Genomic DNA, 27,151 nt, shown 5'->3' with positions numbered 1-27,151 from the left:
AGCTGTTTTCGTCCTTATACGTCAACGAGATGGTACGATTACAGCATTGGCTGTTGGTAATTCCCATCGTAATTCTCGTTTTGACCAAGACATTATCGATGTTTGTTTAATTATTACGTCATAAAAGTTCATCGGCTGACATTTTTGTAGAACGAGAGCCTAGTCAGTTTATTGGAACGCAGTTTAGCCTTTGATATGCCGTCATCTGACAACACTGGAATTGTAAGCCGCCATTTAGACCGAATATCAGCCATGGAGCCTCAACTAACCCTTGCTGGCCTACCTGTCAATCGGGATCGCGTAGTTGGAGTAAGTGCAAGCCCACGCTGTTATGTGTACGTACGGTAAATACAGTCTGACTGTTTCGCGTAGTATGCAAAGATGCTTACAACAAGTCCTTATTCCATGTTGACAAAACACTAAATTAATCAAAAATACAAATGTACACATGTGTGGACCTGTGGTACGAAGCTTTAAATAAAAATAATACAGCTATTTAAGGCACTGATGCAGTTTTTAAGCGTGCGATTATTGGATCATGATAAAAACTTCTTGCTGTTTTACAGATAATTTGTGGAGTATTTGGCTACGTTCTGGTCTTAGCGGAACTGAGCGACAAGCATCGTTAAAAACTGCCAACGAAAACTGAAATGACACCGGTAGATTACGCTATAAAACTGTACCAACGTGTTTGTTTATTTGTGTCAAATAGATCCGCAGAACGTAATTCCCTTCAGTTATTAGCTTAGTACTACAAAATAATCGGTGCTGGATTTTTCTCGGAATATGTTTCCGGTACATTGTTTTCATGTTCAATAGTTTCATTATCACTGCCAAAAATTTTATTGTTGGACCAAATGGTCACCAAAAAGGACCTATGGATATTGTGGATCAGCGGAAAGTGCATGCCAGACTGTCCTAACGTCGGCTGGACTGGTGTCTCATTGTCTAATAAACTGGTTCGTCGGCTGGACTGATGGTAAAATCAGTAAGCTTTGCGACCACACCGAAATTTGCAACAGAAAATGTGCAAACGGAGATTTCGGTGCCGGAGTGTTGATAATTAAACATCATTTACATAAATACTTAAACATCAGAACATTTTTGCGAGACTGACGAAAAAGCGGCACGTTTACGAGTAACGTTCTCTCAACACACATTATCATCTTGTAATTGCAGTTCATAAAATAATTCTTGCGAATTTCAGAGAACCACGATTGTTTTAAAGTTTAGTACACAGCACATGATTACGAAAATTTTTCGAAACTATTTAGCAAAAACAGAACCTTTGGGTAAATGGTACGCTGCTCTCATTTCTGATAATATATCTGAGAGTCCCACGCCGAATCAATGAAATCAGTTGACCAAAAACAGTCGGAATCGTCATATAGCTTCAGACACAGATTGGTTCGAAATACCAGCTTGGCACCTAAAAAGAGTATTCGCTGTACTTGCTTGCAGGATACCAAAGAAACTGGCATTAAGCGAAATAGATATACGGAAATTCACAAGTAAATAACCCAGTATGTTAATTTTTTCTTTTCGCATGCGCCTTGTGACGCACAGCTACTGTGATTATACCGGTTGTGCTCTACGGCTGAAACACTAATTACAGTGATTAACAAGTCACTGCAATTTATCAAATCCAATCGCCTAACCGTGAGCTAATGCTGTCGCCCCTTTGGCTTCCTTAGTTGGGAAATGATACAGCGCAAGGCGGCCATCGTATTGCATCCTGAGAAGCGACCGGCAGTCACCCACACCGGTGTATGATGTCCAAATAACCTGCAATGTCATCGTCCGGTAGAGCACCATATTCCCGTTGCTCTGCAGGTACAGGCATGTCTGGTTGTCGGTGGAGCAAAACTGTTCTTCGGCATACAGTTCATCTCCTGCTTTCATGGTTCCCACTAAAACACTAGTTTTGTGAAGAGGATACGAACGCATACAGAAACAAGTGCTTGCATAAGCACACACATGCTGTATAATAATGCTGGGACCTTAACTGGCATCACCTCGTGTTCAATGCAAAGATAAAAAGTAGTTCTATATTATGAGTAGTTCAAATTTCCAAGTATTACTGTACCTACTGCCTGTATTAAAATCAAACTTACCTGGAACAGGCTTGTCTCTTTTCTTCAACAAACACTTCATTGAAGTACGCGCGGCAATGTCTGCACCATTTTGCAGTAGAGCTAGGCGGTTGGTGACGGTAAGTCGGAGATTCCGTAGCTCTTCGGAGATATTTTCAGACTTTTTAACATAATCTCCTTTTAGCAAATTTTCCAGAGACTCAACGCGGGTTTTCAATGCTAAATAACCACCCATGGAGTTGGCCATGACCTTATCGAGCTTCTCCAGAATTGCCTTGATATCGCGGCCCAGACTGAAGGCAAAATTAACGCTATCGAATCCATAAGCCCTACCACCATCCTTTCCTCTCCCAAAGGAATACAGGTGGGTGTTCCCTCCCAAATTGGAATTTACCGAATCATTTCTACCTGATGGGGTTGAATTCGCTCTAAATGTATTGGAAATTTGGAATCCATCTCGAGCGGCTCTTTTAACGAAATCATGTGTTCCGTGTTCGATCGGGTTTGCAAAACTTGCATGAGCAGAATCAACAATCAGAATACCAACGTGTAAATGAAACGCTCGCAAAATGAAACTGGTAAAATACAACATTCTTTAAGGAAATTGTATCAATAATCACATTCCATCGTATCGCTGGTTTTCATAGACCTCATCGTTTGATACTTATATGCAAAAAATTAAAGCCTACGGGAAAAAAGTCTGCCAGTCACGTTAGTTCTGCAAGCGACTTATCTGTAAGTAGACAAACGGGAAAACTGAGAATAGTCATTTTTTGGTTAAATGAATTCCTGGAAAAATTATTGCAGTTCTTCCGTGATCGGTGATAAGTTTTTCTTCAAAAAAGATCCGACGACGTCGGCTTTAAGCAGGTCTAGGCGGCCGTTTAGGCCATTAGGCCCACTACTTATTAGCAGTCATTTAGTGGGCGGCAAGATTCTGGTTCACGTTTTCCCACCCACCTGGCCCGGATGGAGCATAAAGTACTTGTAAATCAGCGCGACTAAATAACGTGTGTCATCGTCTAAAATTTCGGTTCCGGCTCAAAACACAGGGGGAACAGGAAGCAGCATTCCGTTACTGTATAAAGCAGCCTCGAGCTCGAGAAATTTCTTGTTACGCTACCGCCAAAAATATTTACTACGTATATAGACGCATCCGTTTGGAGAGCACACTTTTTAGTACCGGTATATGTGTTAAGCCGTAAGGCGTTTACTGTTGGCGTTAACATTCCTCGGACAGCACTTCCTTTGGACTGTGTATAAAGCCTTCGCAAAACAACAAAGTCTTAAATACGGCCATCAGTTTTCAGTGCACCGATAACTTCATCACAAACTATTAAAACTAATTATAAATACTCCGTTAATCGCATTAAAACTTCACACTGCCGTATGTTTCCGCCGCGCATACGTATTCGCTCCACTTCTTGAATAATTCGATGGTAGAGCTACGTGCGAGCCGGGCAATAAAGTCCAAAACAGGAAGCTGATCACAAAACAGTTCCCAACTTTCGGCTTCGCCTTTCATTACACAATCCCGGAATCTGATAGTTTGCGATTTAGAATCCGATATGTTTGGTAACGGTACCGACCTTGGTAAATAACGCTGCGGTGTATGCCGAAGTACGCTTGCATCTGACCGCACACCTGTTTCATGGCGTATTTCGGCTGAGTGGCCAGTTGCCAATTCTTAGAACGATAAAGAGTTTTTGCTATCAAAGCTAGTAAGTGTTTTGTGCGCAACTTCCGAGTAGTGGATAATGTCATTCCCTTGGTATGTACTTACTAACAGCGTGAAGCTGGAATTTCAGACAGTGTTCTCCGCTTGTGTCATTCAGCAGCTCAAGCGGTGCATGATTCAAAATGAACAGCAAATCAAGATGGTGCTTACCAGGTTGTTTGAAACTGCATAATTACTTCTGGTTTGGCATCATGCACATTTGTGGCTACTTCTGCTTGCCGGTAAAAACCTTGATCAGCTCGCGTTTGTTGCGTAACTTTACGTACTGTATAATGGGAGCATACGTCATTCTGCAGTTCATTACCAACGTCGTTAGAGCTAATAACTTCCGCGCTCACAAACATGGCGAGAAAGATCATTCTAACCCCCATGCAAGTGACATTTCCTCTGACCAGGCTAATTTATGTCATTCAGATTTGGCGATTGGAGGGCTTCTTAACGGCCTATTCCACGTCACTGGTGACGACCTTTGTACCATTTCTACAACAAAATCACATAAACAAAATATTCCCTTTTTCAGCATTTCTGTTCGTCGTGTTTCCGGGTTCAAATTTAGTGATTAGAGTAATGGAGTGGAATACCGGGATATTTAACTTTGCGGATGTGTTGGCCAAGTACAGCGTTTTGGGGCGCAGCGCCGGACCGACTGCTGTTTTTGCTGAACTGGTGTTTGCTGCTTGCTGGATGGGCTACCAATGTCTACAGTGTGCTCTTGTTGTGTTTCCCTTTATCGAAGGGCTACAGATAGCGGCGCTGCGAGACAGCATTGACGCTTTTTCGGATAATGCTGCTGATTCAGCCAAGCTGGGAAGTGTACTGGAAACACACTTAGTGGTTTGTCAACGATTGTGCACGTATGATCAGCACCTATCGTGGCTAAGTTTAATGACCTTTATTGAAACGCTTTTGATTAACTTGGGGCACCTGCAGTATGTCCTCGATGACCTTATGGACCAGCGTTATATGGATATACCTACACTGTTATTTTTAGCTTCCAGTGCGTTTATTGTGGCGCTGCAGTTTTTTGCGTCGTTGTATGTCAACGAAATGGTACGTCGATAACGGTATTAGCAAGTTGCTAATAGCAACTAATCGTTAACACCAAACACCCACGAACCTTTCGTTTTTAACACGACGATAAACAGTAACGATTTTAGTGCCGTCATTAAAGTTTTTTCGTCATCTTAATCAGTGATTACATTATTAAAATTTTTCACTGGCATTTGTAGAATGAGAGCCTAGCCAATTCACTGGAGCGGATTCTAGCCTTTGGTAAGCCATCGTCCAGCAATCATGTCATAGTGAGCCACCACTTAAATCGTATTTCTGCCATGGAGCCTCAAGTAACTCTAGCTGGCCTGCCTGTCGATCGTGACCGCGTTGTCGGAGTAAGTGTCACCTTGTTGTCATTATATGTATATTGGGACTGATTCACGTAATCTATAAAGGTAAATACTGAAACACGCGTTAGTCAGTTGGACCAAACAGCAAACAAGTAAATGATGAATACAAATGCACGAAGCATCTAAACAATACCATATCGATCTATGGCATCAATGCAGACGTATGAGTATGCTAGCTTAAAAATTATTGCTGCTTTACAGATAATTTGTGGCGTGTTTGGCTATGTTTTGGTCTTAGCGGAACTGAGCGACAAGCATCGGTAGAACTCACCAATAGAGCATCGAAATGACAACGACAGATGTCATCATGAAAATGTGCATCAAGTGTTTGTATATCTGCGTCAAACAGAGCCGCATAAATTATTACCTCAGTTAATTTACAAAATGTTATGATGCTGTGTTTTAACGGTAACATATTATTCGTATGTGTTCCGCTACATTGTTTTAAATTTTCGATTGTCTGGTTATCGTTGCCAAAGACTTAAGTGTTTGACCAAATGGCCACCTAAAGGACCGCTCAATGTCAGCCCCGCCTATGCTGGCGAATAACGTCACTCTTCTGAGCTACGACTATGCCAAAACTCGAAACAGAATATCAGGGTAAATAAATGAAGTGTTCTGAATGCCGATTGCACATTATTTTGGAACCAATTTTAAGAACATTTTTTCCCCGCTGATAAAAAGACAGCATGCTTTACATGCTCGTACATTCTTTAAAAATTGCCATCATGTGAATACCGAAAATAGTTGTAGCGAATGTTTGGAGTAAAAGACAAGATGTCTGGTTTGGATTGTTTCAGAGTTAAATGCACAGCCCAGCCTAGCATGATTTCATTGATTTTACGATGCTACTTAGCAAATACACCAACTTCGATTAAATAATCGCAGGTTGTTTTCACTTCTGGTAGTATATCTGAGATTCCCAAGCCGGATCAATAAAATCCGTGGACCATAAACAGTCAGAATTGTCAGCGGCACCAGGAGACCTTAGGCACAAGTGGCCATTCGCTCGAAATCCCAGCTCGGCGCCTACGAAAATAATTGGCTATATTGTGTTGATACACAGAAAATCAGAACGATGAAAATGTACGGAGACTTACGTACGGATACGGAATAAACAGAAACGTAAAGTAATGGAAAACATTTCCACAATTACATCAATTCGTGATTTTTGCATGCGCCCTGTGATGTATGTACGCTCGTATTACTAGTTATGCTGCATTCTACGGCAGAAACACTACGAGTACATCATGATGTAGTCTTTGTCACAGTGATTAACAAATGCATGAAATTTATCCAGCTCAGTGCCTGACCTGCGGCTAAAGGTGTTGCCCATCTGGCGACCGTTGTTGGGAAATGATACACCGCAAGACGGCCGTCGTCTTGCATTTTGAGAAGCGACCGGCAGTCACCCACTCCAGTGTACGAGGTCCAAATAACCTGCAGTCACTCGTTGTGGCTAGATGGATAAACCTTCGGGTTTTGAAAGATAGTCTACATCGAGCGCGGTTTGGACTTAGATGGGTGACCACTCTGAGTTCAGGCTGCGAGTGCACGGCCCGCAAGGCCTGTGTGCGAAGTGCTTGGCTGAGGCAGCATTACCACCAAGGAGACGGGCACGGGAGATGGAGGATCACAATACCACCCTGGCTACTCAGTGACGGCTTGGACTGAAAGGCCTGTGATGTCCGCAGCACCAATCGTGCCAAATGGAAGGAGACAGGGAGATCAGTCGAAGCAGAGGATTGGCGCCTTCCCTAGAGATGTGCTTGCTGTCTACCTGTTTAGAATTCTCTTAGTCTGGTTCTGTTGAACGTCTTGCTCTGCCCGAGCCGGTTAGCGCCATTGCGCGTTAAAATAAAAGCTGGCGCTCGCGTTTGCGAGCTGCTGCATACGATCTGTCTGTTGCAGTGTTATAGCCTCCATTGTAACGCTGCGTGAATGAATTACCGTACTTTGCACAGAATGTTCTGTCTGTCACCTGATTAATGCATTGCTGAACATGTAAACCGAGCCGTTTTCGAAACAACTAGCCGCATAAAGCAATCGCAAAGTACCGGCTGTGTTTTTTTGTCATCGTCCGGTAGAGCACCATATTTCCGTTGCTCTGCAGGTACAGACATGTTTGAAGATCGGTGGCACAAAACTGTTCTTCGGTATATAATTCATCTCCGGCTTTCATGGTCCCGGCTGAAAAAATTAACTTCTTGTGGAATGCTCGATCCTAACTCAGGGCGTACTAAGTGTATTTACATTTATTATTATGCTACCGTGTACGGATACTGTCTTAAGATTAGGAAAAGTACTTGACGTTCAAGAATAATACGCTGCCTAAAAACTAAAATACAAAATATATATAGTGATATCAATTGATGATAAATTTATAAGATTAGACTTACCAGGAACCGGTTTACTTCTTTTCTTTAACGAACACTTCATGGAAGTGCGCGCGGTGATGGCCACACCATTTTCCAATAGAGCTAGTCGGTTGGTCAACGCCAACCGAAGATTTTGCAGCCCTTCGGAAATGTTTGCTGAATTGTTGGTAAAATCTGCTTTCACTGAATTTTCCAATGATGCCACGCGGGCTGTTAATGCTAAATAACCACTCAAGGAGCTGCTGGCGACTTTATCAAGTTTTTCCAGAATGGTTCTAATATCACGTCCCAGACTAAAGGCAAAATTGACACTATCCAATCCAGTAGCGCCGCCACTATCCATTCTTCTCCCAAAGAAATCTCGCTGGGTGTCTCCTTCGGAATTTAAATTTACTGAATAATTTCTACCTGAAACGCTGGAATTCGCTCTAAGCGTGCCGGAATTTTGGAATCCATTGCGGGCGGCTGTTTTAACGAAATCTTGTTTTCCCTGATCGATCGGGTTTGCAACGCTTGTATAACAAGAGACAACACTCAGAATAATGATATCTAAATGCAGCGCACGCAAGCTGGAACCAAGAAAAGATAACATTGTTCGATTAGAATGTTTTAATAATAATAAGATTTGAATAAAATGACTGCCTGAGTTGGTTTCACAAGTCTTCTCGTTAATATATAATATTTATAAGCGGAAGGAAAAGCCTACGTAGGTAGTCTGCCACTTGCCAGTGATATTGGTTCTGCGAGTGGCTTAAGCTGGCTTTCCGGGTAGAACTAGAATGATTATACAAGTATTCACTTTTTGGTAAATGACTTCTTGGGAAAATTATTTCGCACTTCTTCTGGGCCCATCAATCATAATTCTTCGAAAAGTTTCCGGTGGCGCGGACATTATGTGCGCCACAGCGGCAACTCACCGGGTCAGCACCCATTAGCCTTCATCAGCAAGCGGCAGGATTCGGGTCCATATTTTTTGCGCTTGTTTGTTCCGCATATCAGTGCTAAAGAAAATTAATCCAATTGAAAGTTTGACTGCGGAATGGCATGGATACTGACTTATTAATGATCCCAGAAGAATATTTCCAGGAAGTAATTTAGCCATAAAACGACAACCAATTAGAAGTTTGTTATTGATATCCATACACATACCTGCACCATGGAAAATTCATCTTCCGGCAACTCACTTACATACTGCATCTTACATACTGCATACGGCCTACCAATTAGCAGTACCTCAACTAATTCTACAATCATAAGTACACAACATGTACGTTCTACAGTCATACGTACATGGACACCAGTGTGTGTACGCACTTGCATTGGCAGTCCAATACAATGTAAAAATTCCATGCAGTGTACCAGACTCATAGACGTACAGAGCACATGCAAATCACCGCATAGTTGCGCAACTCGTAATTTATATAAACGAATAGATTTCTTACGCGGACCATCACATTGATCACTGCATTAACATTGATCACTGCGCAGTGTTGCATAATTTAGGTACGGCATGTTACATTGTCAATACCGGTTCTGAGTAGCTGGCCAGTAACGTCGATTTGGTCGCATACCTAAATATAATCACCACAATATGAGACTTATGTCACTGACCAGGGCCCGGTCACCGGCTCCCGGCTCCGAAAAATTTCGTTTTTTGCAGGAAGACAGAGTAACCCTTGGATATACTTGAAAAAATATTTTCATCGGCCATGGTTAAGTGGGCGTGGCTAATTCGCGTTACCACAACTCACTAGTTTCACAAGTCTTGTTAAATTCTTCTCGATTATTAACAGCAGAAATTTTTAGAAGAATTAGAAAGGATCGGACTACAGATAACACGTATCTGTTGCAAGCCTTTGACATTGTAAGCTACAACATTACGGTATGCCCAACACATAGTGCTGTATGTATTAATGCACTGGAATTAAGTTTAGCCACACCCAGGTAACCACGGCCGATGAAAATATTTTTTTAAGTATGCCTAAGGGTTACCCTGTCTTCCTGCAAAAAATGAAAATTTTCGGAGCCCGGAGCCGGTGACCGGGCCCTGGTGAGTAGGATACAATGTGCAGTATTTTGATGAAGTTTGTATTTTTCAATTTTTTTGCAGTAATCATGTAAAGTAAGTATAGGAGAACGTTTGGTGGCCACGTCGACGTTACGGGTTAGCAGCCACGACTCTGCACTCTGCAGTAGTTGATACGCGGTACAAGTACATGTACAAGCCCGTCCGGATGATGACCACGTAAAGATACAGCTAACGCATATTAAGCGCGATGTTAGCGCCTAGCACGATGGCCACTGCACTACGTTTGCCACAATGCGCAAATGCGCTCCGCAGTTAGATTGTGCCTTACTGCACCGACCGTTTTCTGACCACCTGCCGCCAGGCAACTACCATTATTCCCATTGAAATATATGGCGTGCACCAGGCCACAGCCAGCCAATCGCATGTGACGTGGTTGAACAGTGTGGCGTGGCGTTGCGTGGTATCTCGTTTGGCGTAACCCATGAAATTACATTTATCGCAGTTCTCTATCGTGCTCATCATCCGGACGGGCTTGTACAAAGTCATTGCCGATGATGGTACAGTGACTCAATACTTCAGTCTGCATAGTTTGCAGTTTTTATGTGATAACTGCAAATGATTTCCAAAACAGTGGCACAATGCGTTGAGTGTCTTTCCCGTAGACATTATTCTGATTACTGTCACTGTTGTTAGCTCACAGTATTCATATACTCGCAAGTCGCAACAGTACATCTTTTCGTAATTACCGTATACCACAGGCCTGCGCGTCTTTAATTTCCAATAAGAACTATTGTAAAAGGGAAACAAAGACGTAATAAAAACTGTATTCTTTTACATCTCGGCTGCCGCGAGACGACGATTTCGTTTTTCGGGTGACCCCTCAAAGTAGCGCAGCTCTTGCCGCACTAGAGGCCATCATTCACGAGCATCGAATGACAAGATCACCCTCTTCTTTTCGCAGTCTATTAAAACCTTGTTCTATTTCTTTTTCACCCAGTTCGACTGCTTCTTTTAATCGCTGAATATCAGTTAATTTATAATTCTTCATCAATGTCATTACAGTTTGTGCTGTGACCTTTAGCTACTGGTTGTGTTGAAATACTTCACACGCCGGTACAAGTATAATTAGGAGTAGGGTATGTACATGGAACATTTGCGAATCCAGCAGGGAATTAACTGTCACATATTGGTACACTGCTGTAATTATAAGTAAATGTAGAACAGCCACCAGTAAATACAGCTGGCAAAATACACACTGGTGTCACATTATAATGCGCAATTATGCATATGCATGCCAATTGAATGGCAAACTGAAGCGCTATTCAAGCGTTTCGTTTGCCATACTTGTACTTCAGTATCGAAGTATCGAAGGAGCGCAACTTTTGCTAGTTTAAGTCCACATATATGATCCAAGCGTAAATCATCTGTCCGAAATCGGGTTTCCATTGTTAACATTAAAAATATGTGCAGTCGTCAGATAGAAATCAACAGCATGCAACGGTACAGGCTGTGCTTTGGGTTTCTAAAAGTGCATAATTATTTTTGGTTTTGCATCATGCATGTGTGCGGGTTCTTCTGTTTTCCAGTACGAGCATTTACGAATTCACGATTGTTGATCTGCTCTGCGCATTGCATTATGGGCTTATACGTGGTCCTTCAGTTCATCGCCAATCTCATCAAAGCTTCAGAAGCCCTGCGGCTTACCTACCTGATCCCCAACATGGCGGAACGGCTGATTAAAATCCCGAATCGAGTGGCTTCACCATTGACGAGACTGATTTATGCGGTGCAGATCTGGCGAATGGGGGGCTTCTTAGCAGCATATTCCAAATCGATAATGACCACCTTTAAGGCTCTTATGCAACCTCGTCATGCGATCAAAATAGCTGTCTGTTCATTGCTACTTTTTCTGGTTTATCCCGGTACAAATTATGCATCTGTTGTGCTGGAACTATCCACGGATACCGTTAACCTAACACGATTATTCCAGCAGTACACGGTGTTAGGTCGCAGAGCCACACCGATTTCTGTGGTTATTGAATTGCTATATGAGCTCTGTTGGATGGGATATCTAGCGTTGCAGTGTGTTCTAATTACATTTCCGTCCATCGAGCACCTACAGCTAGCGGCTATTAGAGAGAAGATTTCTTCCAGCATTGTTGAACCTTCAAAACTGCAAAATGTTTTGCATTTACATTTACAAGTTTGTCAACGACTGCGCGCTTATGATCAACACCTGTCCTGGCTGAACCTGATGACCTTTACCGAGATATTGCTAATTAACATGGGAGTTCTCCAAGAGTTTCTTGATGATGTTAAGGCGCAGCGCCCCTTGGATAAGTCAACGTTATTGTACCTTGTATCCAGTGCCGTCGTTGTTCTGATCCAGCTCTTGTCCTTGTTGTATGTCAATGAAACGGTACAAATAATGCAAGATGTATTTTTTCCGGTTTCGCTTAATAACAATAAATTCTGTAAACCGTTAATGATGGGAGTGCAAAACCTTTTTTGTATAAATATAGTTGGAATATTTTTGCAGGAAGAAAGCGTAATCAACTCGTTGGAACGCATTTTGGCCTTTGATGCACCGTCGACCAGTGTTGCTAGCGTTATCCATCGCCATTTACATCATATTGCGGTCATGGAACCACAAGTAACTTTAGCTGGACTGCCTGTCAACCGCGATAGGTTCATCGCTGTGAGTTGCTGTCCGCTGATCAGATTGCCGACACTGTGCATGTCCAAATATGCAGAGAATAATGCTTATTAGGGCGTTTATACAGTATATAAGTGCGTCACAATGGACATACAGACTGTTTCGTTGCTGTTGGCTGACTACGATATTTAATCATCATTATCACGTCTTTCAGATTCTCTGTGGTGTGTCTGGATACGTGCTGGTCCTCGCGGAACTTAGTGACAAGCACCGCTAAAACTGTATTTCTGGAATTCCGTAATACCTTAATTCGAAGTATCTGGGCGAAAGGACTCGAAATTTTGCATGGTCTTGCAGACTATGATGTGCATTAGAAGACGCCCACGACCCGAAAAACGGTGCGTGGGAATGCTGCTCCCACTCGTAATTATTTGAATGGAGCTTTAGCTATAAATGAAGCGTGATACTTTGATTATGCTTTTGGCTTGAATTACCTAAGTCGTTTACAAATGCTTGATCGTACAAGGGGATTTTCAGCAGACTTATTTGCAGCATTAGTACTCGTACTATACAATGTGAATGTGAGTGAGTGAGTGAGCCGCGCTTTAAGCAGAACTTCATTAGCGAAGTACTTACTAGTAGTAATTAGCCGAGTAGTAATAATACGTAATTGGTGTTTATTAGTAATAACGGGTTTCCCATATCGTGCCGGTATAAAAGTGTGCACTTTATAGGGCAGTACTTACGCATAGCTGCAGTATAAATGTTTTCTTTACTTTAAAAACAACAGCTACAATATGTACGGTCGCGTCAGTTTTTGTAGCACGTAGCAGACTATCTTTTTAATTGAAGTTTGCGAGGTGGTAGCCCAAGTTCGTGTTCCTAAAATGTCCAAGTCCAAAGGGCGTTGTTTCATAACGTTATGCAGAAACCCTTAGATATAGCGTGCATTACCGTTCCGTTGTGATAAATCGGATTCGTGCACGCCAGGTCCTACAGTAAGTGCACAGTCGGTGACAAACTAGTAAATTTGCTTGCAACTTGCAAGACCATCAAGAACTCTGGTGCAAAGAATTTTAAGAAAGGCGGGCTTTTCCACAATTGCCGCTAACTACGCTGTCTATGCATACCTAAATTACTAATGAACAGTGCAAGTGCACTGCAGCACTGTTTATAGTTTGATCCGTTTCCGTAGATTTTGTATTTCAAGGCCACCTGGCGTGACCTGTTAATAATCTGTTCTAGCGAAACATTTCTGTATGCCGGTAAAATGGGCAATAAGAACAAGTTGCACACTCTAGAAAATTCCCGAATTATGGGCGCTGACGCGTTTTCTATAAAATTTATACAGCTAGAATATTCTATCACAAGTAAACACAACTGGAACAACACGTACTCTACATATATTCGGGATGCATTACGCAAGCCAAATGATTGATAGGCCGAAGCGTTCGATAGTTTTTGTTTACCACACCGAAGGAACGCATCGCTTGTCGTGCCAATTTTTTAAATACTAGCACCACGTTACTTCTCTGTCGAACATCAGTTGTTCGTTGTGAACATTAAACATACTCGCATGGTTAAAATGGGTACCACACAACGCCACCGAAATTCTTACGGCTATCTAAAAATCCACAACTACTTTTGGTTTTGCATCATGCATTTATGCGGGTACTTTTGTTTTCAAGCCCGAGCATTCACTAATTCGCGGTTGTCAATCTACTGTGCGCACTGCATCATGGCCGCATACGTTATGCTACAGCTCTTCGCCAACATCATCAAAGCTTCCGAAACTCTACGGCTTTCCTCTTTGATCACGAATATGTCGCGGCGGCTGATTAAAACCCCGATACAGGCGACCTATCCCCTGACCAGACTGATCTATGCCGTGCAGATTTGGCGATTGGAGGGCTTCTTAGCAGCGTACTCCGCATCGATGGTGATCACCTTCAAGGCTTTTCTGCAACCTCATCATACGGTCAAAATAGCCATCTGCTCGGTGACACTTTTCTTGGTTTATCCCGGGACAAATGTAGCTGGCCTTATACTCGAATTAAACAGGGATACCGCTAACCTAACGGGATTGCTCCAACAGTACATGGCTTTGGCTCGCAACGCCACACCGCTGGCGGTGTGCGTTGAACTGCTGCATGAGATTTGCTGGATGGGGTACCTAGCGTTGCAATGTACTCTTATTTTGTTTCCTTTCATCGAAGAGCTGCAGTTAGCGGCGATTAGGAAGAAAATTGAATCTTACTCTATTAGAGCTCTTGATGCCGGCAAGCTGAAGAGTCTTTTGAGTATACATTTGCTAATTTGCCAACGACTGTGCGCATACGATCAGCACTTCTCGTGGCTGAACCTAATGACCTTTACCGAGACGCTGCTGATTAATATGGGATATCTCCAGGAGTTTTTAGATAACGTTATGGAGCAAGTACCAAACCCGTTTGATGTGGCCGGAGTGCTGTACCTGCTATCCAGTGCCATCGTCGTGTTAATGCAGTTACTGTCCTCGTTATATGTCAATGAAACGGTATGCTGGTGGACAGTTGTTGTAACAATTTTAACCAATTCTGTATTAAGAGAAACAGCGTGAAACCTTTTCGTAAATTTAGCAAGTATTCGGGCGAGATGTGTCGAAATACTTTTGCAGGAAGAAAAGGTAATTAATTTACTGGAGCACATTCTAGCCTTTGACAAACCATCGTCTGATGTATCTGCCGTTATCACCCTTCATTTGGATCGTATTTCCGCTTTGGAACCACAAGTAACTTTAGCTGGACTACCTGTCAACCGTGACAGGTTTACTGGCGTGAGTTACAATCTGTCAAATCAATAACTAGCAATGCGGAATTATCATTAAATATTATTAAATATGCCAAACAATATTCTTGTTGTTCTTATATTGTATTCTGAGCCTTTAATATATTGGAAAGCAATAATATATCTCTAGCTGATCTATACGGTGCTAATATTCTGTAGATTGTCTGCGGCGTGTTTGGATATGTGCTCGTCCTCGCGGAACTGAGTGACAAGCACCGCTAAAACTGTGCTGCAAAAGAGAAGTACGGGATACCATGCTGCTCCGTAAAATCAAGTTTAATGCAATCAAAACTCTGATAACCATTTGAAATTTGTACTGAGCTGAAGGATGATTTTGTTTTTTGATTTGTGCAATCCTATGAAGTTAATTATCAGTTATAACCTTCACTAATGCCTCCATAGCAATATATTGGCTAAAACTTATACGCACATACTGGGTGGCTGAGCAGAATGTCAATCTCTCGGTCGATCTCAAAGTGCTAAAACGTGCATGAAAAATAACAATTTATAATAAGATTATGGTGCTAATTGCAATAATTACTCTTCCGAAAATTTTATGTCATTTCAACTGATTTAACTGTTTTCAAAATATTTTGGGATACATTATTATTGTCATAAGGTATATCGGTATTTTTTCAGATGTTCAGAACTTCGGCATTTAATTTTGCTTGATTTCTTCATCTGACATTATTATTTTCTAAAATAATTTAGGAAACAAATTTGGGTACCCTTATCGGCACCACCTAAAACCCCCGTATATTATAGGCACCCCTTTTCGCACCCCGTTTGTTATAGGCACCTTTTTTTGCTAAATATAATATATAATAGTTTCAGTGTTCTTAGGTAATAATACAGCTTTATTCAGATAATAATTCAATTTTTCAGTAAATTTTTACAATAATTTTTCTCTAGCGTCGAGCTAAGTACTGTACGGCTGTACGGTCGAGCCGCGGCTTTTGTGAATACGATGTTCGCGGGCGATACTGCAAAGATCATTTCAGCAATGTAAGAAAAAACCATCGGGCCGCACTGATTGGACCCTGGCAACAGAAGCTCGACAATTAGAATGCTACAGTGACCGGCTTCTGTTCGCCACCGTACAGCAAGGTAAGCTGCAGTTGGACATGCGGCGACGCCGGAGTACGTCAGTGTTCCCGCTTCCCGCGTTAGACAGCACCACATTGACGAATGCATTCGGATCTTTAACAAGTAAATTCGTTTAAAAGGTGATTAACGATTACCTCTTCCGTACGTTATCCACTATCCACTTTTTCCGCCTTATTGCGGGTTTTGTATACCTTGGGATGTGACACCCTTCCCGGTCTCTAGCAATCTGTCGCTCAAGTGCCCTGGCAGGGCGAAGATTCCCATTTTCCACCTTCTATCAGTGGATGGTTATGGTCAATTTGTTGTTCTACCTAATATTCGTATGATTTCGTAGGACGTGGCCGCGAATGCTGGCTGCAAGCCTGATGCGAGCTGGGCACTGGTGTCGTCGCGTATAAGTGAACATACGAGCCCCGGAGCCGTTCTTTCCGTTTTCTCTAGAGTGCAAGAGCGCACACATTCGTAAGACTTTTATACTAACGGAAGGCTCCAGAGCTTGAATATCTCGGGTCATATAGTACTATGTAGTATGTACGATATAAATTCAAAATGGGTGCCTATAATAAACGGGGGTTTTAGGGGTGCCTATAACGGTTTCCAACAAATTTTGCTACATATGTATTTCAAAATTCTGACCATTTTAACTGCGGGATCGAAGCCCGTTTTCATTTGAAATGAATTTCTGAAGTCGTCTGGTTCCAGTTCATCGATCATTTGTGCTGCGTTCGCATGTTTGCATTGCGTTGATCGCATTATTAGATATTATTTATTCCCTGGAATTACTGATTAATTTCTAGATAAAATTCTGAAAAATCTGCGTTAAACCACATCTCGGATATGTCATTATAATTTTTTTGTATGTCAAACAATTTTAGAAATAATTAGAAAATTTTAAAAATCACTGGGGTCAGTTTTGGTAGATGAGGTTAAATACAAAACTAAGCAATGATTCTTTTCGTATCATTGGCCAGTAACCGAATAAGTGTTGGTTGTTTGACCATATCTTAAACTGATTGACTGAGCCACTTAAAGAATTGACCTTTTCCAAAAAATGAGTTGCTTATATTATTTTAATGTTTCTCTTTTAGCTAAATCAAGATGCAAAGTTGCATTTTAATTAACGTTTTTGCATTTAATTTCCACCCGGAGGATTATTCTGCTCATCCCTTGTCGGCGCCGAAGACGACAAAAAATTAAAAATATAATGTAAAATGTAGTGTTGTGGCTTTCAGATACCATGGTCAGTACATAGTCTCTCTGACATCAGTGTCGACATCAATAGCAATTACCTACTTTCGTCAGTTTCTATAATTTTTATTTTTCGCTTTTCGAGAATAAAACGCTGATTTCGAAGCCGTTTATTTATGGTTTCTCTATTATTTTTTGGTGATTTTCTTAATTTGGGGTACAAATGAGTGTTTGATTTTAATTCTGACAAATCGAGACTGCAAACAGGATTTTAAAAGTCTTTTATAAATTGTTTCTAATTTACCGTATCAATTATTATCATGCAACGAATAAATTACTATTTGTACACCACAAAACTCTCCAATTGCACCACAAACCTAAACCACACTGTTGACATTAAAACAGTAAAATTTTCTGCAATTCAGAATACATAATTAAAAATTTATTGTCATATTTTTAATATTATTAATAATTATTTGATTAGTAATTCAGTAATTCAAAGTCAATCAGTATGACCGTAATTAACGGCGCCGCGTTAAAAAAGTTGGGATAAATCGCCAAGACACAAACGAGTGTTTAATACTGATGCCAGTGCATACTCCGAGCAACAAACAACGTTTTATTTAAGTTAAAAGATACAAAATCAAAAACCAGAAACCAAACACATCTCCATGGAATCGTGAACAGTCCGATCAAGAACCTCAAAACGACAGCGACGAACAAACAACGGTCGCAAATCCAACGCTGTGATCACAAAATGAGAAAGCGAATCAAAGAAAATGCCTGAAAAACACCGCGTCCGAATAACTGCAACAACCAATACAGATCCCTGTGCTCCCTGTGGCACATTCCAGTATTCATTGCGAAACACTGTCCGGGTCTCACGGCCGAATGACCATGGCCCATTCTTTGGATAAATTAACGGCCGGTTTGCGCACGGTCAAAATGTTGTGCTTCTCGTCAAAGAAGAACTCCAGCTGGCTCTTTTCGCCGCGCGGCAGCTCGTGGATTTCGATACTACTGGGACGGAATTTCCAGCCGGTTATGAAGACACGCTCCAGCCAGACACGTGTCTTGTACTTGTTCGCAGAGTGCAAAATCCTACAAAAATTAACAGAATAATACGATAACACGCCCAACAAACTTCCAACTTCGCATGCTACAGTTAACCAGTTATTTGATTTATTATGCCTATCAAATGCTACGCCTAAACCTGCTTTTACAATATTTTTTGAATTGCTGAATTAAAAAAAAAACAATCTCATCAAATGACCCTCATCTCTTTTTAATTTAACCTCATCAAGTTCTGAGTTATTTACAACCAGTTTATCTAACAAAGATCAAATTTAAACAAAAAACAAAAATTAATTTTTTATTATAATACGCTTTTTAAACAAAAACAAAATTTAAAAAAATGATAATCCAAATTCCAAAATTGTTGAAAGACAGCAGCTACTATTCGATTGGCGCACGTATACCTAGGTAGGCCAGACGAAGTAGAACCATCCCCAAATTAAGGCACAGTAAGATGCCACTGCTCTACAAACTCACTTGGATTTGAGAATGTTATTCTCCAGTGTGAATTCCATATACACGAATTCGCCTTGCAGATGGTCGCGTGTGGTCCCGTCATCCAAGTACAACAATCCTTTTCCAGTATTCTAATGTAAGGACAACATTCGTTAACTTTTTCCCAGTAAAGTAAACCAACGAGCGTCAAAAACACGCAATCAGAACGCACTTTATCATTCATCGCAATGGATAATGTGATGGGATCTTCGATGGCCAGAATGGCACTGCGACGGGTACGGAAACGCCGGGGAATTATTGTTCCACCGCGTTGAAACAGCGGCACCTGAAGATAAATAAACCAATATTACAGCAAGATCTAGATTATTTCCACTCCTTTTAATCACGGACAACGAATTTAAAACAGTTATTTCCGTTAATTTCTCTTCCACAAGCCAACATAACCGCCGAACTTCCTGCGAGACTTGGAAAATGTGTTAAACATTCATTTTCGCAACTAAAAACTTCAAAACAGGTCGTAAATTTACAACATGCAGTCAGCATATTAAAAAACTGAATACTGATTTCCAAAAAGAAATTACATCAAATATTAATCACAAAACATAAGCAGCCAAAATAAAAAAAATTAAATTACTGGTACAAAATTTCCCAGAACTCTAGATCAAATAATAACCACAACTTACACCACATAACGGATGTAACGAGAATAGTGAAAAATTTTATATCAATAATATCAGAATTATATTTATTGTGTGCTCGCAAAGATTCCCTAACTTTTTTGATGGTCTAAAGCAAAAATGAGCAACTAACTTTATGCATAGGGGTATCCAGATTGACTTTCATTCCGCCACGATACGTTTCCAGAGATGTGATATCGTACCATACCTGCAACGGCATCACAATTATTATCGAAAAGATTATTAAAAAGAAGCCCGACAAATTGTCATCCCCGGGCGTGAAAATAAAAACAAAATTCACACATACTTCAGTCTTATCGCCAGGGAAATACATTTCCACAGACTTGGCATTCTCTTCGGTTACCGGGTGGACAAGCAAAGCATCACCTAGAAAAAAAGATTGCAAGCGTTTAAAAACTAAAATAAACGAACAAAGAACAATCTGAAACATAAGAAAACATTTTGCATGTTTTTTTATCTTAAATGATACAAATCACCATCACGGCTTTAAGCAGAAGTATTTTACAGGACTTTCCAAAGTGACATGCCTGCGAAATTTCGAGTCATTACACTACAATCAACGGTCAATTGTTAATTTGTTACAATACCTCATCATTGTGTACGTACCGATTAAATATTCATTTTCCATGGCAAAAGTACTATGATCGGCAGGAAATTCATAGAAGAGCGGTCGCATCGGTGGTAACCCCGTCTGGTTGGCCTGATAGAAGAGAGTATACCAGTAGGGCAGAAAGGTGTAGCGCGCCCGGATGGCGTCGCGGATCATCAGCATGGACTGCTGTTCAAACAGCCACGGCTCGCGTCGGCGCGTGTCAATGTGGGCATGCGCGCGGAAAAACGGCTGGAATGCTGCCGCCTAAGCAACGAAAATCAAAAACAAAATCTTAGTCAGATATTCTTTATTAATATTCTAAATTTGTATAATGACTATTGCTTTAACACGGGACAAATAGGCCGAATAATCAACTGACGGTTAGCCAAAAGAAGCTACGCAATAAAATAGCCAAGAAATAATTTATTTGCATAAATTAAAAGGTATTCGATAGTAAAAATTCACTGTCACAATCTAGTAACTAAATCGGAAAATTATTTCTGCATAAAAATTTATCCTTACCTGATACCAGCGAACCAACAGATGCGCTTCCGGATTGCGGAAAAATCCTCCCACATCGGCACCGACAAACGTCATTCCGGACAAGGATAACGACAACAGCATCGGGTTGGTGACCTTCAAATGGCCCCAATCCGCCGTGTTGTCGCCCGTCCAAGCAGCGGCTGCAAGTAACAATTCCATGTCGACTTTGTAAAAAAACTCTATCGCTGCATATTACTATCCTCCCAAGATAATCATATTTTCCATGGCTATGTCCCATTACCACAAAAATCAAAAAAAGTATGCAACAAAATACTTTAGTAAGCTCCAGCAGCAAATTTCACAAAGCATTAATAAATTATGACCGCTGCGGCACTAGTTAACAGTTTCAAACCAACAGCCTCTGTACTACGTTTTTCCCCACAAAAACAGAGCTGTCACGCCTACTGTACGGCTTTGCAGAAACGTTTCACAAACGAAACAGTCAAAATTCTAAAAAATATTGCAGAGCTACTGCGTAATAAATACAGTATTACACAAATCAATACAAATGGAATAATCCTTCACATCTTAAAAATATAGTTTTTACCGCTAACAAAAAATTAAAGAAACCTGTTCGTTCCTTATAGTATTCTCTGGCTGCAGTTTTCAGTTAAATGATGGCACTTTACCTAGTCTCTGCGCTCCAGCAAAAAACGACCGCGTCAGAATGAAGGGCCGCAACTTAAAATCCGACCGCTTCAAATGCCCGTCAAATGTGGCCAGCAACTATATCCAAACAATCGCAACCGTCAATTTGTGGGGAATTATTTTCCAAAACACTGAAAACCTACATGCGACATGCCATAGATATTATGAATCTCCCGGTGCTCGCGATCTTCATAATGTAGATTATCCTTGAACATAGTCACTTCCGGTCCGTTGAACACCGACGGCTCATTCATATCGTTCCACGTCCAGGCGTCCTTGAACGTCTCCCGGCTGTACAGACCGGCGTAGTATTCGCGCACCTCCGGGTTCAAAAAGTCCGGGTAATAGGACGCCCCCGGCCAACACCATCCTTCGTATGGGCGTTTATCCTTGGTTTTCACGTAGAAGTCCTTATTCAACATCTCCTTGTAGGCGAAATAGTCGTCGTCCTTCTTGAAATGCGGATCGGAGATGAGGACCAAATGGCGGCCCTTAGCGGTCAAATTTTTGAACATTTCCGTGGGATTGGGAAATTTCGGGGAATCCCAGGTGAAGTAGCGTTTGCCGTCCGTGTACTCAATGTCCAGCCAGATCACGTCCATGGGGATGTCGTTCTCGTCAAAGTTCTCGTGGACCTATTCGACAAATTTCCCTTTTAAAACGATTTTCTTATATAAAGACGAATTTTTAAACGGATACGAATACTGTCAGTCACAAAATGACACTTCCTGTACCAATAACTTAACATTACCGAATTTAACACGGCTGACAAATTTCATCCAAATTACCCGCAATAGTGTCACAACTATCTCGTTTTCAATGTGCAGTAATTCAAGTGTCAACATCAAATGCCCACAGCACAGAACAAGATTGCGTAAATATTTCTAAATTATTACAAACAAGATTATGTAAATGTGAGTTAAAAGATCTAAAAAGATATTAAATTTGTGACTATGTTTCTAAAAATATTACCATATAAAAATAAAACCTGTTACTATAACCACAAATTAAGAAGTAATTATGGAGTAAATCATGACGTAAAATTACGAAGTAAATTATGAAGCCTTTATTGAATAAAGTACTGGTTCATCTAAAGAATAAAGCATTGCAGTTTTTAAGTTAACCTATGTCTTATCCAGAAAAAAGACCAACAATCATAGGAAAAAATTTATAAGCACACAGTTAATATATTATCAAACTGATAACGTGTGGTACGCGACACCCCTCGAGATGTTCGAAAGGAAAGGGTGGCATTGTTCTACGATGCAGTGCATTAATGCAGCCGACAAGTCGCAAGTGATAACGCAGTAACGCATCAAATTATTACTACTCAACGCTAAGAGCGGGACTTATTCCCCACCTGATGAACATCCTTTTGATCGTTATAATTCCAGCGACTCTGATGGTAGCCCAGCGTCGCAAAGGGCGGAAGGAAGGGATGACCGACAATCTGCGTGAACTGCCGCGACACATCCGCCGGCCGCGGACCCATAAACACAAACAAATCCACGATGCCCGCTTCCGAGATCCAGTGGGTGTCGGCCTTGGGCGTCGATGCGGCACCGAACAGTGTTGAGCCGCCATGCTGAAATTTCCAGAAAAAGCGAAACACAATTAATATACATACACCGCCAGTGTTAGATGAAAAACAGCTAGGTAACATTTACAATCCTTCGTAAGTTAATCAAATAATTCCCAATGTAAAACTTAAAGACGTTTCATAATTCAACTACACAAGTATAGTAACTAACGATAAAAAATCGATAATATGATTAACTGCGATACGGATTGTAAGCATAATAATTTGATTTATTAATCGTACAACGCAATAAATAAGATCAACTGAATATCTCACCTATCGATTTTCATTCTACAAAAAACAACGTAACAGAGCTACAGTGTTTAATAAATATTAACACTGCCAGTTAAAAATGTTAATGACTGGGAAAGAGTGAAGCTTTTGATGGTAACACTAGCGCTACAAGATCACAACTACAGACAACACTGCCATTACACTGCGAACAATTCTAAAAACTAACGATAAGTTCTGGCGTATCGGTACAGTCTGCATACACCGCCGCTTTTTTCCTGTGAAGTTACAAATCTTATACAGAGAAAAACAGTGCATTTATAATAACGCGCATCACATTGGCAATACACCGAATTATAATTATTTAAAAGCGGCTCGAAGTTTTTAAAAGGGAGATTATGAACTGGGACTAAAAGAGTCAATTAAAATAAATCAAAACGGATCAACCCGTTTTCAAACCAGAATCGTTTACACAAGAATAGATAGTGTGCTTAAGGTTTTCAACAATGTTCAGAACTTCAGACAGAAACACTGATAAAAAAACATACCGACGCAGTTGTATAATCCACATCTATCCACGTTTCCGCAGCGTTATTCCAGAATACGCCCACTGTGTTCTTCTCACTAAAACATTCCGCAATTAAACAATTCGGTACACAGACATACCGATAACATTCACCGTTTCACCGCTAAAAAATGCCTGCATTATTGCAATTTTAATTATTAGTTACGGGATTTAAAATTCCGAACATGCACTAATTTTAATGCCACCCAAATTTCTGAATTCCCATAAAATTAAAAAAAACGCTGTTAAAAATAAGGTCAGGTCTACGCGCGAGAGTACTCACGCGCGTAGCCATTTCGTAAAAATAACCGACATACTTGTGAGCCATAATAAACGGAATCGCTCCGTAGAGCGCCATGCCGTTCCACAGTTCATATTCAAAAACATCCAAATTGTATAGGCGATACGGATCGCCACTCTGTTTCGTCGATTTTAACCGCAACGTATCAGCATGTTCCGGAACACCATACAGGTTGTCAAAACCAATAAAAGAGATATCCATACCCAGGGACTGTCCGCCTGAATAAGTAAAAACAAAATTCGTATAATCTGTTTTCACAAATAATACAAAACATTTTATCTCGATACATGTCAAGTGTTTTCACTTTTCTCTGTACATTTAAATAATTTTATTATTCCAGGTACTTCCCTACAAATTAAACAGATATTTTTATTTCGGTTAAATCGAAATCAATGAAGCGTTTAAAAATCCCACAACTGAAATTAAAAATAAGTAGCAACGACGAGTACCGAACGGTCGAGTGTCGGTGTGGCCCTTGAAGCTTTCTTCCCAAGGTTCATCCTGTTTTTGTTCTTTTGGCTCTTCTTCCTTATGCTCATCAGCCTGCAGTTAAAAATACTTAAATTAATACTTACAATTAATACAAAAAATACTTGAAATTAATACAAAAAACAATTAAAAAAACTAATAATGAAAACGAAACACCCAACACGAAACAAAACAGTCAAACTGAAAATACCAAATAAAAACAATAATATCAAAAACTGACAACAAACAAAATAATACACCAGTACGCTAAAAAACAACGAATTTTCATTTCGACAAATCCACAAAGAGAAAAAACTATAAACGCGTTCAATTCAAACACATTATAATTATAAGCTTTAGTTCTGCAACTGGGATACTGAATCAATTGTTCTAAGACCAATAGTGTCACATACAGCCGCTTCACTAAATCTGGCATACGATACAATGGGTCGTTCGAACAAAAAACGCGACTTCTACGTTAAACTTAAAACAACAATCCTGCTAAAATTCCTAATTCAAAAAAACAGCCTCAGATTAAATTTCAACTAGGTTTACTTGTTGTGCCTGTTCATCAGGATTCTCATGCTCCTGATCCACTTCTTCGTGCTCCTCCACCGGCTTATCCGGCTCAGGCACTAAGCTAGAAATCCAAGAAACAAACCGGTGAAATTTACTGCAACAGAAAATAAGAAAAGACCCCACTAAGAGAGAGAAAGCACCAGCAGCCCGCACAATGTCACAAAACACGCATGAAAAATGTTACAAAGGCGCGCACAAATACGTAATAAAGCAGGACATCATAATTACCTCGGTCGCGGTTTCATCGCTTCCATTAGGAAGAGATTGGCGGAATTCAGTGTGACGAGAATCGTTCCTTCTTCATAAATATCAATTCGGAAGGGTTTCGGTGTGACAGTTATATGGAGGGAATCCGGCAGGGTGATCTGGACCTGTCCGTGTTTATGGGCCATGCTAAGCCTACACAAAAAAACTGATGTCATTATTTTTCAAATTAAAATTCGGATTAAAATTTGATCAGGCTAGCGAATAATGCGCTATGCCACGCAGAAAACTACACTTTCCTGGGTACACAAATTGAAACGTCGATGTCAAAATGCAAGCTTTAATTCAAAGAATTCTGAACACGATATTTTTGTGCCTCAAAATAATTCAACAATATTCGCCCACCAAATAATAACCAAATACCGGGTAATGCATTTTTTACAAATGTTTTTATGGAACAAAATCTTTGTGGTTATTTTTGCCCGGCTTGTATACCTCATAGCCATAATACTATTAAATGCAATAATAATATAGTTATAATAATAATCAAAAAGACGACGGCAGACCCCGAGAACATAATTGTACCCCTGTCCGAAGGCTGAAGAGCGTGTGTTTTTAAGGATAGTCGTAGTGCTGGGGCTTCTCGTATTGACAACTTCGTCTGCTGATGTTGATTCAGAAAAAATCTGGACACTCAAACATAATAAATCCAACAGAATATAATTTTTGGAAATTAATACAACTACATAACAGCCAAATTTACGATATCAGTGGAACTTTAGACATGAATTTATAAAGGTTTTACAGATCTCAAAATATATTTCTAGTACTGCAAAGCACAATTTCTAATTTCACACGCTGCATTTAATGCCACGTAAGGTTCCAAACAAGACAGCCTTGCGGCAACAGTACCCTGTTATCCAGCAGTATACACAAAGCGCAAGCGCACAGGGTTACGATGTGAACGACCGCGTATAGCTTACGTTGATAACGCAGGTGTTTGATCCAAACTCATATCCACTTCGTAACGTTTTCGGCTGGGAGTTTTCTCGTTGATCTTAAACCGCATACTCCTATCTTTCAAGGCAAATATTTCCAATAATAAATCCTCATTATTTTGAACATTCCTGACGGTGGCCGACACCGTGGAGCCGTCGGACGACAGCTGCAATGTGTCGATCAATAATTCATGAACAAATTCATCGGATTTCAAAGCTCGATGTTTCCTGCAAAGAAATCCGGCTATTCCAAGGAAAGTCAACTGCAAAATGCGTAAAAAAATACCTGCAAAACCGTGCATCATTGCAGGTTTTAAAATTCCCCCTATCCACGGCGGAGACAAAATAAAATAATGAAAATGAAATAAAGGCAAACGTGATCCTCCACGTTGGCAGCATGGTCGGGGGAGTTCTTTCTCGCAGTCACACGAGCATGCGCGAACTGGATGCTGGGCAAAATTAAAACGTTTTCAGCTTTCTATCACAGAATTAATGAAATTTACAAAAGAAAAGTGTTCAAACTCCCTGTGAAAAATTTAACAACCCTACGAGAGCTCGGCTTCGCAGAAATCAGAAATGCAAATAAATTCTGATTTTTGGCCAAGCCAACTCGTAGTGTGGCGTTTCGAAGAGTAGCGTGCCGATCATCGTATGCAGTGAGGCTCCAGCCTGTTATCGGCGGACTTATCGGCGGTCGCTCTTGCGTCAAGGCATTTCTGAAGCAGTACAGTACTGTACTAGTACGAGTAGGCAACAACTAGGCATCCAGCGATACCCCAGCCAGTCCCATTGTCCCG

At 40.7% G+C, this 27,151-nt stretch overlaps 2 protein-coding genes and 2 long non-coding RNA genes across 7 annotated transcripts; 1 reads left to right on the top strand and 3 right to left on the bottom strand.

Annotated features, from left to right (window-relative positions):
* Positions 1 to 1,291: 1,291 nt before the first annotated feature.
* LOC129599970 (uncharacterized) lies at positions 1,292 to 2,730 on the bottom strand. Its single transcript, XM_055498341.1, has 3 exons — positions 2,115 to 2,730; positions 1,659 to 1,910; positions 1,292 to 1,429 (listed from the first exon to the last, which is right to left on the bottom strand). Exons 1-3 carry the CDS (start codon positions 2,683 to 2,685, stop codon positions 1,311 to 1,313), a joined length of 942 nt encoding a protein of 313 aa, XP_055354316.1. The 5' UTR covers positions 2,686 to 2,730; the 3' UTR covers positions 1,292 to 1,310.
* A 2,240-nt stretch (positions 2,731 to 4,970) lies between these two features.
* Positions 4,971 to 7,288, top strand: LOC129599940 (uncharacterized). The gene is made up of 4 exons (XR_008691983.1): positions 4,971 to 5,219; positions 5,436 to 5,834; positions 6,143 to 6,320; positions 6,535 to 7,288. It is a non-coding gene; the product is annotated as an uncharacterized LOC129599940 (long non-coding RNA).
* On the bottom strand, positions 5,864 to 8,344 carry LOC129599941 (uncharacterized). Its single transcript, XR_008691984.1, has 3 exons — positions 7,634 to 8,344; positions 6,548 to 7,424; positions 5,864 to 6,263 (listed from the first exon to the last, which is right to left on the bottom strand). It is a non-coding gene; the product is annotated as an uncharacterized LOC129599941 (long non-coding RNA).
* Positions 8,345 to 18,023: 9,679 nt separating this feature from the next.
* On the bottom strand, positions 18,024 to 26,947 carry LOC129599924 (neutral alpha-glucosidase AB-like). 4 transcript variants are annotated; one of them, XM_055498283.1, is made up of 17 exons: positions 26,641 to 26,947; positions 26,340 to 26,582; positions 25,381 to 25,551; positions 25,129 to 25,246; positions 24,555 to 24,651; positions 24,122 to 24,323; positions 23,788 to 23,863; positions 22,790 to 23,014; positions 21,573 to 22,064; positions 21,411 to 21,507; positions 20,761 to 20,921; positions 20,253 to 20,502; positions 19,933 to 20,012; positions 19,759 to 19,833; positions 19,160 to 19,273; positions 18,970 to 19,079; positions 18,024 to 18,519 (listed from the first exon to the last, which is right to left on the bottom strand). In XM_055498283.1, exons 1-17 carry the CDS (start codon positions 26,751 to 26,753, stop codon positions 18,300 to 18,302), a joined length of 2,844 nt encoding a protein of 947 aa, XP_055354258.1. In that variant the 5' UTR covers positions 26,754 to 26,947; the 3' UTR covers positions 18,024 to 18,299. The 4 variants fall into 4 exon arrangements, with proteins under 4 accessions (XP_055354258.1, XP_055354259.1, XP_055354260.1 ...); XM_055498284.1 differs by having other exon boundaries at positions 24,555 to 24,648; XM_055498285.1 differs by having other exon boundaries at positions 25,129 to 25,213.
* Positions 26,948 to 27,151: the final 204 nt, after the last annotated feature.

This window comes from Paramacrobiotus metropolitanus, unplaced genomic scaffold (genome assembly GCF_019649055.1).
Source record: "Paramacrobiotus metropolitanus isolate TYO unplaced genomic scaffold, Prichtersi_v1.0 Parri_scaffold0000158, whole genome shotgun sequence".
Lineage (NCBI taxonomy): Eukaryota > Metazoa > Tardigrada > Eutardigrada > Parachela > Macrobiotidae > Paramacrobiotus > Paramacrobiotus metropolitanus.
Note: the sequence above shows the minus strand (reverse complement) of the source record. Positions and strands in the feature narration are given on the sequence as shown.